We start from the raw sequence: 13,928 nt of genomic DNA on the forward strand, positions 1-13,928 counted from the left end.
CTTATTTCAGTAAAAAATATGGTACTACATATTTGTTTCATACATTCGTTGCATTATTTTATCGATAGGTTATCTAAATTATGTTGATAACGCAACTGTTCAGTTTACCGCAAGAATCCAGTTTAATCGGTACAGCCATACAGGATAGAGCAAAACCTGACGAACCCTGACGAACAGCCGGCAATGCCCTTGAGAACGCCATTACTGGGACCATGGCGAGTAAAAGATTGGCCAAATCCGCCGTTAACTGGGCGGCATTTAGAGAGAGGGTGTCAGATGGCAACCTTCCATATTTCAAGAAATTCAAACTGTTGTCTGATACATATTCAGGAAAGTAAGTGTGCAAGAAAAATGCTTGTGATATGACAAAAGTGTATGACAATGTTACCGGTTTCTGTTAGAACAAGTTGAGAATTATTTTCATTTTTTAGACAACGTTTGCATGCGAAGACTCATAGAAAGAAAATTGCATGAGTTAAATGAAAAAGATTACACATTACATATACCACAGCTTACCAGAAAACGCACATGATACATGGAAATTTACCAATATAGAACTCTATCCTATATATTTCTGCCTGTATAGAACGAATATACGTACCCGGCCTACTATACATTTCGGCCGGGTACGCATTGGTCCCTAACGTCATGTAACCCAGATTGGCACACGTTTTTCTTATTTTTAAGCATCTATTTGTCAGATTGCAATATAATTCCAATTTTTGTACCAATCTCATAAATAGAGCCTATCATCTGTCTGTTGGTCTATGTATGGAATTCTTCCTGCACGTGTTTCCATAAATAGCATCCTTGGATACAGGTCTGGAGCGCACCTGTTATCAACCAGGTGCGGGTACCCAGATTGGCACACCCAGGTAAAAACAGCGAGCATAGAAAAATACCGGTATATTTCAAATATAATTCGACTTTTATTGAAACTACAATACAAATATCAACAATTATTGCCATTAAACACTTTTCTCCATATGTATTTTTAGAATGATTTACGTCAAAATCAATGTTGTCAATAGGCAGGTAAAATTTCATCTTTATGGTTATCACTTGCCTTTCTTACATGATTTTTACGACAATATTCATACATATTTTGACTTTTGAAGCTTTGTGTGTGTGGTGTTGTTAAATAAACATATAAATGGTATAAGGGAGGTAACTCTTGGATTTATAAGTGCTATTCGAGCGCACCTTGGTTTCATTTCGCATGCGCACATTATCGCAGATGAAAATTTCCATACTAGAAAATCGACATCTATGGAGGATAAAACAGCTCTGAACTATGAAGCTACCAAATAACTGACAACTAAATTGATTAAATTTGTATTTTAGACATAGTTTATACCATTTCCCCACTTTTTAGAGCAGACTTTTGAACGAAAAGAGGAAAACTAGAGTCATCGCACGGGGCAATATTTACAGTAACACTTGATTTCAGGTATTTTCTCAAGTTTATCTCTGTATAAAATTCCTCCTAGCAATGGTCATGTGGAAATATCACCATTAAAATATTTCATGATGATCAGGGAATAATTATAGCAACAGCTAAAAGAAAATTTCCAAAGTGAATTAAAACGAAAGCATTATTATCAAAAAGTGTGCCATTTTGGGTAGCGTGCCAATTTGGGTAACATGACGTTATGTATCGTAGTGGAGCACTGCCTCCGAAAATCACTCGGGCAAAATTTTCTATACTTTGTTGTAGGTTTCCCATTAATTTATGCGTATACAAGCATTTACATAATGTTGTTATCCTAAACAAACATAACTACCATTCTTAATATCTACCGTACCGCTCACAAGACGTCAAATTCATAATTTGAAGACTTCCGGTATAAATTCTCTTCAGAAAGGCCTTGATATGTATATAGGATTCCGCTTATTTGCATAGGTCATTTTCCAGAAGAAAATATGCAAATAACCGGAGTATTCGAATAGGCGGAGATGACATTTTGCACCTCCGTTTGACCCCACACATATGTGTGAATAGGCAAATAGGTTTCGTTTCGTTTACTTGATAAATATGTTAATTATTTACACTTAAAACGAACAACAAGTAATTATTTTCGAAGTTGTAAATCGATTTTAATATGTTTAATAACAAAAAAATTCCCAATATTAGATTCTTGTTTACGTTAGATCGACACGTGAATATTTGAGAAACAGCTAATATCAAATGCTATTAGATTCTACAAAACAGGATTGGATTTGTGTCTACAATTCTGAACCTAAATAATAAACAAATTTACGTACATTTGCCTGGCAAAATGAACTTACGATCGTGATTAAACTTCAAAGTGCCGATCAACTAGTAGTGTTGTTTTTACACATATGAATTCGAAAATGGCGGCAGGTGATGAAGCCATGCGTTCACTCGACCTAAATGTGTTTTGAGAATTCTCCCTGTTTGTTGATCTATACGGCGAATAGCTTGATAACATTTCAGAAATTAATGCATATTCAAGTAGCAATGAAACAACGTAGCAAGTATCTTTTTTATCCTAAGCTTACATACTGTACGAAACTTGCGGTAGTCATTGCACGCCGACTTTGCATGCTTTTATGTCTCGTTCAACGAGACGCTTGATACGCACATGTCTGTCGTAGTCAACAAGACTCTGGTTGAACGAGACTACTGATCATACATGGCGAATGTTATAAGGAAGCATGGTTTCTCCAACCGATCGCGAACTAAGGTACGTTACGTTAATAAATAAACATATTTGAAAGTGCAAATGCTTTAATTAGATGTTTGAGCCAGTGAATATACTAAAGATATGATCAACCGCTGCTGATGTAAATCGTAACAGCGTCGAATACCTTTGCAGATTCATGCATAAGATAACAAGCCATACTTTAACGTTAATCTGTTACCATGATGATTTCTAGTAAAATTGAAACATATATCGGCGAATTTCGCTAAAAATACATTGCAAAATTGAAAAATATTCGATTATATTTTTAGAATTTCCCAAATATTTTATTCAAATAACCGGAGGTCATGTAAAAGTCTATGCAAATACACGGAGTTGAAAAACAAAGATAAAGAAGGAAAAAATCGGGACCGCAGAATTTTATGCAAATAACCGAAATATTCGAATAACCGTTATTCGATTATGTGGAGTCCTCTGTATATGTAAAAAAATAATGTCTAGCTGAGAATTTGATATTTTATATGGTTCAGTTTTATTGTCTAGTAGGTAAGCGATATAAAACAAATAAGATAAAATGCATGCAAACCTTTTAATAATGGTTTGCATAATTATTACTTTGCTCCATTAGCAGTAATAGGCACCAATTGTAGCTCTAAAGACGACACCATTTTCTGTCTAAAAGTCTTTTGAGCTACAATATTGAGGCTATACCCTGTTACACTGAACCCTCGATAATCTGTTGAGATACTGGGTCGCGACCAGTAACCATGATTTTTTCGAGGTTTTTTAAGGAATTTGTCAAAACTAACCCACAGAAGGCGTTGAAAATCAACATGAATTATCTTTAGTCCAAAATGCTTCAGTAACAATAGTCGTTGCAGTCTGTGACACTAATTTTTTTTGCTGTTAGTCATTTGGACTAGAGTAAACCCAAAAATTTTACAAGTCCGACTATTTAATCACTAATCCAAATTAAATATACAGCCGTTTTGCTTCAGTACTTAAATTCAGTCATGATCATTTTACAATTTTTTACCCACATTGCAGTATGGATGCTTTTGTGAACACAAATTCCTACAAAATGATGCATTTGGACTGAAATAATTGCATAAAGAATGCACTCAAAATGTGTTGAAAAATGCAATTGACCACTGCTCTTATAAATGTAGCATTTAATGATATTAATAATCGAATGGGGAGCCACGAGTCCAATCGTACGAGTTCATTACAATTGGCACTAGTCCGGCTGTAAATTTACTAGTCGTGGGCATCGGACTAGTGCTTAAAGTCGCAGACTGTCGTTTAATTGTTATAAGCTGTTTTTTGATCAGATGCTATTTATTTTAACTGTTAATTGGTACAGTTGACAATACCTACAGGACCTGATACCGTGATTTTAAAATATATAGGAAATGCGCTTTTAAAGACCTGCTTATAGCACCAAAACTTAGTTTGTGTTTCATTAAAGCAACCAACATCTACCGGTATTTGATATCTTTCAGTGGAAAGATATATTCGTAATAGCATGGTTATTTTGGGTTCCAGTGTCTGATCGAAAGCATCATGAAAAAAGGACTGTCTGAAGGAGCGTTCGATAGGTGACCAGGGAATCACTAAGATTCGGAATCGGCTCTGGGCAAGAGTAAAATAGACAAAGTTGAAACAAAGGTGTAGACAATTTAAAACTTACAGCAATTCAATATACAATAAAAGTAAACACAAGACGTATGCACCAGGTAAAAACTACCTTCTGTTTTACGATCCTGTTCATCCTTGCCCAATCGGTAACATGCCGTATACCTGTGATTTTGCATACTTTTATCTACTTTTATGCAGACGACTTTTGAAAACGACTGACAAACAAAATAAACGATGATTTCATGTAATTTCAGGATTAATGCAAGTAAGTCATGATTTCAAGCTATCCCCCGCTGTGATTGAGTGTTGCAAACTTTGATTTCAAAAGGAAAACATAGATTTGCAAGCAATATCGGTTGCAAATGAACATTTTTTTGTTGAATGAACATTTGGCTGGCTACCGTGATTTAGCTGTTCAAAAAAATACAGAAAAATTGTGCAGGATATAGAGCGTGCGCAGAAATCACAGTAATTGTAACATCACGGTAACTGGTCGCGACCAAGTACAATACTACCTCTGTTGTTGACACAGATATGGTGCAGCTCCACCTCTGGGATGTGGGTTCAAATCCCATGTGGAGCAGTTGCCAGGTATACTGAACGCTGGTCGGTGGTTTTTCACTGGGTACTCTGGCTTTCCTTGACCAACAAACCTGGCACGTCCTTACACGACCCTGGCTGTTAATAGGATCATAGGATGTTAAACTAATAAAACCAAAATCAAACATTATACCGTATATTCTATATATATTTCTACTGGTGTATCTTTTATGCATTGTAATTTGTATATACTTTCGTTTTCAGAGTTTCCCAGCTCCCAGAAAGTTTACCTAAGATAGATTTCGCTCACTACAAGTCTCTTGGGGCACCTGCTGCTGTGGTTGACAGTTTGGAAAAGGCTGTAAGTTAATTATAATTTATTTTAAGGTCACTATACAAGAATGTCAGTTATGCCATTCTAATATTTACCCTATTCAACACATTAAGCACCAATCATGGGAGGCCCATGTCCCTATGAGCAACCCTTCCCCTTAAGCTTTTGAGGCCTCAATTTCAATTGTCCAGGCATAAATAAAGACCAAAACTGTAAAGATTTGCAATCATTTTGTCTTATTAAGCACCTTTTCAGTTTTTTTCATTTTTTTAATCTCCCTGGCTGCTTATTGGGTCGAATATGGTATATTTTAGTGATTTTTCTCCTTATATAACTCGGGTCGGTAAACGACCCCATTCTTACCGACCCCATTCCCAATGCTAAACCCCCCCTAATTTTTTTCCTAATTACAATGAAATCCCAAATCAAATTGCTGAAAACCAAATAAATCCCAGAAATCTCTCCTCTCGTTTAATCTAAAAACAAACCACTCTGAATCTGTTGTTACGGCCGTCAACTTTTGATAAATTTACACAGTTTACTGTTTTACAATATTTAATCACCTGTAATACCATGTTCATTGATGTGTAACTTTTTCCCAAAACTGCTCTTTTTGCGATTAAAAATTCCCAATTTGCTACAAAAACATTTTTCCCCCAAAAAATCTTGAAAAATCACAGATCTTAACCCCCCAGGTATTGGTTATCCTCTTATTAAGTTTATATATCAACTACCAGGTGAGACACCATGATTGGTTATAAAGTTATATTGAAATCATTGGTCAGTTAGGCTTAATGCTGTAACAGTAATATGTTACCATGGACCTCTAGTTTACAAAGGAAGTCTTGACTTTGTAAATTGGAAGTACATTGTATTAAACATTATTCTTGCAGTCTGAACGTCACATGATTACAAAAATTGTCTTTACTCATTTGCATCATACTCTGACTAACACTTAAATTCGGGAAAGTTTATTTTCGTGAAATTAATATCTTTCACATTGATTTGCACACAATGTTCATTGAAAAGTATTTCAATTCAAATTTGAATCTGCGAAAATGCTTTGAAACAGAAATCACGAAATTTGGTAGCCAAGAAAGAAAGTTGGTTTAAGGTACCGGGTAATGATAACTTAGTATTCATCACATTAACATTTTGATGACAAGGATTCACAATAAGAAAAACTGCTATCATAAGATTTTGCTGCCTGGTAAACTTACATGTGATAGGAGTAGCAGGTTATGTAGCACTCTGGTGAAATTTTAACGTACAGACACCTTATTAATGATTGAGTTATTTTACAACTTTGGATACACACAAATACATTATCTATCTGTTCCACATTAACAATATGATAAATAAATTTCAAAGTTGCTTCTGCAGTTTTAAAACTTTTAAATTATAGTAGGACTGAGTTTGAATCATTGGTGACCAGGTAGCTCAATCAGTACGACATCCATTTTCTCCTTTCTTTTACAGAATTACTGTAGATAAGGTTGCATACCATACCTGTATTATGCAGAGAATACTTTGGTCAGAACCAACTAAACACTTCAAATCAAACAGTGTCTTGGAGTGGTGAGAGTTAAAGTTAACAAATCGTACCTAACTATATATTTCTCCTGCTTTTCAGTATGGGGCTGCCAAAGTTGCCTATCCAGCAGATACCAACAACAATGTTGAAAAACTAGAAAAGGAGTTTCAGGAAGCAGTATGTATTGTTTCTGTATTAGTATGATAAAATTCTTAGAAATGTTGTGGAAGAATTAAATGTAAAACAAGTATTGATGATTTGGCTGCCATTACCTTGTTGTCCCATATAAAGAGATTGAGGGTAATTCTACAAAAGTTATTAATTAGATGATTACCTTAGACACAGCTACTGATACAAAAATGTGTCAAATGTTGAATGTTTTTGGAATGTATTTTCTTTCATACCTACACGTGTAATACTGGCTGGTCTAGGGCAATACACTCATGTCGCCTGAGGCTGTATTGCATGGCTACCCATGCAATAAAGCCTCGTGACGTCACGGCGTCAACAAAATCTCTATTTCCTCGGTAAAATTTTAATTTTTTTTTTCACAAAATTGACTGGTTTTACTATAAAAGATGCAAGCAACGGAATTTGTGTTGAAAATATCACGTAATTTTTCATGTATGGAAATTGACTTCCAGTCGTGGATTTCTTCGAATTTATTTCAAAATGGCGGGATAATACGGGATATTATAGTTGTAAAATTGCAGTAAAACGTCGTGGTATGAAAGAAAAATACTCTTTCATAAGTGGATATGAAGGATAGGGATATTCTACCCTCGGGATCACAAAATGTTGCAAAACCCTCGGCAAGCCTCGGGTTTTACTACATTTTGTGACCCTCGGGTAGAATATCCCTATCCTTCATATCCACATATGAAAGAGTCTTATAGTATGTCCTCATCAAATGTTTGTAGTGACAGCAAACTTTTATAATACATGTGTATATGTATAGTCTTCATATTTACCAATAATAGATAAAACCTACTGTGACCTCAGTTTGGCAGATTCCTTAAGGGGAGATAACCTTAAATGAATACATGACTGATAATTAATTGATGTTATTGAAATTATGTTTAAACTTAATGAAGGATATGAAATGACTTTTAACATCTAAAGAGTATGACGAATATTTGATATTGTATTACATGTTCTATTAAACTTTCGCCCAACAAAGTTAATACAGTAGTTTTCTTTTTATCAAACTTCAGAAAAAGCAAAGACAGGCATACATTGCAGAGGAAAATGCGAATATCAAACAGTTGAATGAAGTCGTAAGTATATTATCACACAGCCTATTTTATACTCCGCATATGCAAAACAAATGTTAAGGGCCATTAACCAAGAAATAAAAAGAAAATTATTAAAGACTTCAAATTTATGTATACAAACTTCTCACACTGTCTTTGAAGCACTAAATCATGTACAGTACTAAATTTTGTTATTGAAAACCAAATTGCCTTAATTGATATCCATCCTAAAAAATCATTATTTACAATGTGCCCTTTTGCGCTAAAATTTGTCTGCGCTAAAATAAGCATGTTTACAGTAACCTGTTTAGATACACACACTTTCAATGATTTAAGGAGGTTGTGTTTGTAAGGATGCTATACCAGATGATGTTGAATAAAGATATTCATCATTTGTATATTTCAGGTCGAGGTTTGCAAGAAGGCATTTCCACCTAAAGATGAATGGACTATGCAGCTGTATACAGCATATTTCCCTGACTGTATGCCAAACCCACAAGTCCGACCAACCCTATTCCCTCACACAATGTTGAACGAAGATTTCTTCGGGGATGTTGCCCGTAAGTATACCGTATTTTCCGGAGTATAAGCCGTGACTTTTTTCCCTGAAAATCGGGAGTGCGGCTAATACACCAGTGCGGCTTATCCGTGAATGTCAGGGATATTCAGATCGAAGTCAGATTTAGGTTAATGATGCAAGCCTTGATAATACAGTAAATCCTTTACACATCAATATAATAAATACGCGAAATATATCAAAATAGAGATAAAATAAAATCATATGCATACTGAAAAAAGTTTTAACCAGCATGCTGAAATTGAGTGAGAGTAAGCGTGAAATCGTACGGCCGCCATATTTGTTTACACAAAGTAGGCTTACATAATAGCAGAATAAACAAGGAACAGAAACATGGCCAAGTCCATTTGTGAGTTTTATTTGTTATATATTTACAGTACAAGTTTACAGACAATTTTCGTGATTCTAAACGATCGATAAGCAATTAAGCATTACCCCTACTTCAATAGAGATCGATCGTATGTACACAGATTGTTACGTGGTTACATGGGCCTAACTTTTGGGTGCGGCTAATATAGTGGTGCGTCTTATACGTGTACAAAACTTGAAAAAATCGTAAAAAGGCCTCTGCGGCTTATACACAGGTGCGGTTTATTGTCCGGAAAATACGGTAATTGACCAATGAGGACACATGAAACTTCACTTTTATGTTTAGACAAGAACTTGGCAAAACCTGGTAACAGTAGGCTTGTATTTATGCATACATGATTGGCAAGATGTGTGTGGTACTTAACTCACTATAGTCTATCTGGTGTGAACAGACAGTTCATCTAATCACAAATATACAAAGTTTACTATACAATTATACAATCTGATAAGGTATTTTGATGTGATTTTCCATTGATTTGACATTACAGATCAGAGCCAGGCTTACTACGACTTCGATCTTGCCTCTGTGCCTCTGTACAGACTACCCTACAGAAGCAGCGTACAGAACGAGTATGTAAAATCACGAGAGCCAGATTATCTAGATACCTTCAGCTCCATTGGATACAACTCTCCTAAGGAAGAAGCTGACAGACTGAAGGCGGAATGGCCTGCTGTCCTTCAGTCCTATAAGGAAAAGGAACAAAACGCAAGTAAGAAGTTCTGGCAAGAACATGAGGAAGGAAAGGAAGCATTCAGGGAGATTGGAAGAACTGTCAAATCCTTGATGAGCAAAAAGAAGAAGGACAAGGCATAACTTAAAACTAATATAAAGAGTGAAATTTATGAAAAAAACTGAATGACTTTGTACCTGGTGGTAAATGATTTAAAATAAAAAATTACTTTCTACCAGTGGTAAACAGATTTGGACATTCTGTATTTGCAGTCACAGTTACTGTTTGTTGTAGTGACAGATATTAAAAATTGAAAATTCTAATTGATATTTTGTTCATTTATGGATTTTGATATTGAACTTATGGCTGCTGTCTCCTCATTTCTTTTTTCTTTTTTTTCTTTTTTAATTCCCCACGATTATCCACCGTGAAACACGTTTGCAGGAGATATTGATTTGGGCTCCATCCATCCATCCGAGATTCTTTTCCGGGCTATAACTCCAAGACTGTTCAACACAGCTACTTGAAACTTTCTGTATACATCAGACAAGTGCCCTGCTTGTGCTGTTATTGCGGACCTTCCATTTTGGGAATTTTTTCCGTTACCATAGAAACTCTGTCAAAAAAAAATTACAGTTTCTTTTTGTTACATTCTATTATTTTTATTTTTTTTTTAACAGTTTTCCAATACTCGCAAACATTTTTACAGTTTACCAATACTCACAAACATTATTTATACTTGAATAATTGTGACTTTGACCTTGATGTATTTGGGTTTAATGCCATGCTTTGCGGCTCCTTGTTTTGTTTTCATCTGTTGATACCTTTGCCCTTAACATCTTATAAAAACCCAAGGGGCTAAGAGACCTGATATTGGGTAACATTTCTAGCTGAAGGGCTATCAAATTTGTTAAAATTAGAACTGTAAGTCAATGGCTAGCTGATATTCCCCGCTACCACTCATTTGAGACAATAGCAACAAAATGACATGTTATTCTTGGAAATAGGACTATAAAAATTATCATCCCTCAGAACAAAACATACTCACTCATTATCCATACACAAATTTCCATGTACTTCTGACATTTCATTTGGTAGCATGACAACAAGATGGCATTTAATATTTTAAAAACTTTATGGATATTCTGTCTTTGCATATTGCAAAGTTAGCCCCCTTGCGGGTGGGTATCAATTGTTATGTCATTATTTTGTGAGCGCATTTTACGTTATTTTCTCCGAAAAGTATGATGTTACGCTCGCAAACACATGACGTCACAATCCATACCTACCCGCAAGGGCAGATAACTCTGTAAAATGCAAATACAGAATAAACACAGTATCTGTTATCCATCAACCCCCTCTTTATGACAATTTTTAGTTAAGTTTTACAATATCTAGATTATGACCAATCAGAATCTTTTGTTTGTTCCATGGTAAACCTCATTGAAAAATGTAAAATAATAGTTTCCCAAATTCCATATGTAATATCAATTGATCACATGGAATCTTTTGTATTTTGTCACCTTTAAAACCCTGCTTTCTATATTAATTGTCAGGTGAATTTGACAATATCAAACTTTGACCAATCAGAAACATCTATTTTATTCCCATGACAACCATTATATGTGACAATGTCTAATACCTGGTTGTAGCCATCCAAAGTTACATCAAGTGACCAATATGTGACCAAATCTAACCAAGACTTGCATTATTGGCCATTTCACTAAACCTTTGTATAGTATTCTGATTACCATGGCCGCCAAAATCGATCAAATGACATTGGCTCCAGGATTATGAAAATTTAAGTTTAGACTTGCGTTAGCCAATCGCATATAAATATATATACACATGTATATAATGTGTATAGCACATCAACACTCAGCTAAGTCATGTTCACTAGGTAGATGTGAAGATGGAGAACGATTACAGTTGCACGTTTCGAATCGTCAGCCCATACAGGAGACCAGGGGCCCCCGCTTGGAAATTAAGAAAGAGCTCTTCAATTGCAACAAACTTTAATTTGCAATTTGTTTTTCAATCGGTCTGTATTAGTAATTGGCATAAAAAGAACTGTAAACTAAACTTTACATTGAAGACGTGTTTCTATTGGTCCAAAATGGACTGCTCAACTACATAAGGAACAAAGAGAACCTACATACATGTATGCATCCTCGATACTCCAGGAGTTCCGATCACTTAGATGTACAATGGGGACAACCTACGTCATCGGAAGGGATATCGGGCACACAAAAACAATGAAAAAACGCCCGCTTCAAGATGAAAAGCGGCTGAAATTATCACATAAAAGCAATGCATCTTCTCAATCTATCGTGCGTCAAAGACAGTGTGTTGTTAGAGACTCTGTGAAACTATTAGAAATCGTCAAACTAGCTCAAATAATGCAAACACCTCGACACAATATTTTTCGACAGCAGGGATGTCGGTCACATTTTTTCACAAACACATTATAAGTTGTAAATAAACAGATTTTGTTGTCACAAAACTGTCCCGTTTACTAAAGTGTAATATATGAATGTTGAAAGAAAATATTTCAATCGTTATATCTGCTAGTGGACAAACATAGACGGTGCTTTATTAGAAATTATAAAAAAGATATTGGTCACACTTAGAACTTTAGGGGTAACGGTCACATCCAAAGTAACTAAAACTTAATATAACAGCATTGTACATGTAGTCGTTATTTAAGCAGTATGCGACTCCAGTAGATACGCCGCAAACATACCTTTATTGAATTTATCTGATCTTGAAAGACGACTTTTAACCAACTATCAGCAAATGGTTGGCGAGCTATTGAAATCGCCTTTCGTCCATTGCTCTTCATCCGTCCGTTTTTTGTTTTGACAGCGTGGCTATCGGTCACAATTTATTCACTGAATATATGTCAAGTGTAAATTTCGTAACTTTATTGTTATTTACTGATATAAATTACCTTATATATCAAGTAGTAACTATAGTTCATTTTCATCCGCTTCAAAAGTGACGTACCTGTATAATTGGCGTTTTGTTGTTTTTGAAAAGAATGTCGTTCACATGGTAACGGTCAAATCCAAAGTTTTTTAAATGGTCTGTCGCTTCGTAAAGATTGCTGAAATATTGCAGCTTGGTTTTCCTTATCTAATCATTCAAGAGGAAATACCACCGAGATACACGAAACATCATTAACTATTATCGTAACTGTTTTTGCTGAATACTTTGGTTATTTGTACACTGTATATTGTTTTGTTTTTGTCTATACATGTATTTGTACATACCCATTTGTTCTTGCATTGCCTTTGCGTGGAAGGCTTGCTGAAGCAAAGTGGAACTGGGGCAACCCTTACCAAGACAAATTACATCTCCATGTAGTACCATTGTACTAATTTGAAGTACGTTTCTGTGTTAAAGTAATTATAATTCAAAAACTTCGCAGTGACAATAGATAAGAAACTACATAAAACTTAAAGATGTAAAGGCATCCGATGTAAACAAAAGGAAAACCACACTGATCTATAAGCAACAGAGATACGTGAATACATGATAGACAGGATCACTGAGGGTTTTTAGCTGATAGCGTTTGTACAGTTCTTCATGACAGTTCACTGATAGTTTCTCCAAAGATTTTCAACTCAATAATTTGCTTTATACAAATAAACACACTATAACGGTTGAAAAGGTAAATAGAATATATCTTAACAACAATATCACAAATGATCATACGCAAACAAATTATAAAAGCAAATCAGTCGATAACAAGAGGCCCAGGAAATATCGTGACGTCTACCACTGGATTTGCAAATTAGTCAATTTGATATGTGGGTCCAATATCTTTAGCGCTTCATGTTGAATTAGCCGATGTCCAGTTGGCATTCATGCTCCCCTAATTGTCAACTGGACGCATTTTCATTTGATAACAATTGTATGATAACATTTAAAGATATTTGCATATCTAAGGAAAAAAGCAATATCGTCAAGGACGAAATAACTATAGTTAATGTGATCGATAGCACACAAATTATGACGTTACACGAAAATAGGCGGATAGCAGATCATGCACCCCTGAATGTCAAATGCACTTGGTAAGTATAAATAGTGGGGTTGCAGTGAAAAAGTAAATATATCTACATGTATATGAATGCTATTAAGCACCGTGGTAGTCAAAAATTTCCAAGATAGCCAAATATTCATTATTTTGTAATATTATCTGTCCCAAAAATAAGCATTAATAAATACAACCCTATGACATAAATGGATATCAAAATATCTATATCAAACAAGATATTTGATAATTGTATGTCTACATGGCAACGAACTTCAAGTGTCGACTACCGTGCTTTAATTGGTGCATT

The 13,928-nt window shown here is 35.0% G+C and overlaps 1 protein-coding gene across 1 annotated transcript; it reads left to right on the top strand.

The window, feature by feature from the left end:
* The first annotated feature begins 153 nt into the window (after positions 1–153).
* On the top strand, positions 154–9,905 carry LOC138322928 (ATP synthase subunit d, mitochondrial-like). Its single transcript, XM_069267167.1, has 6 exons — positions 154–334; positions 5,109–5,205; positions 6,812–6,889; positions 7,927–7,989; positions 8,372–8,525; positions 9,400–9,905. Exons 1-6 carry the CDS (start codon positions 213–215, stop codon positions 9,723–9,725), a joined length of 840 nt encoding a protein of 279 aa, XP_069123268.1. The 5' UTR covers positions 154–212; the 3' UTR covers positions 9,726–9,905.
* The last annotated feature ends 4,023 nt before the right edge of the window (positions 9,906–13,928 follow it).

The sequence above is a fragment of the Argopecten irradians genome, chromosome 5, assembly GCF_041381155.1.
Source record: "Argopecten irradians isolate NY chromosome 5, Ai_NY, whole genome shotgun sequence".
Taxonomy (NCBI): Eukaryota; Metazoa; Mollusca; class Bivalvia; order Pectinida; family Pectinidae; genus Argopecten; species Argopecten irradians.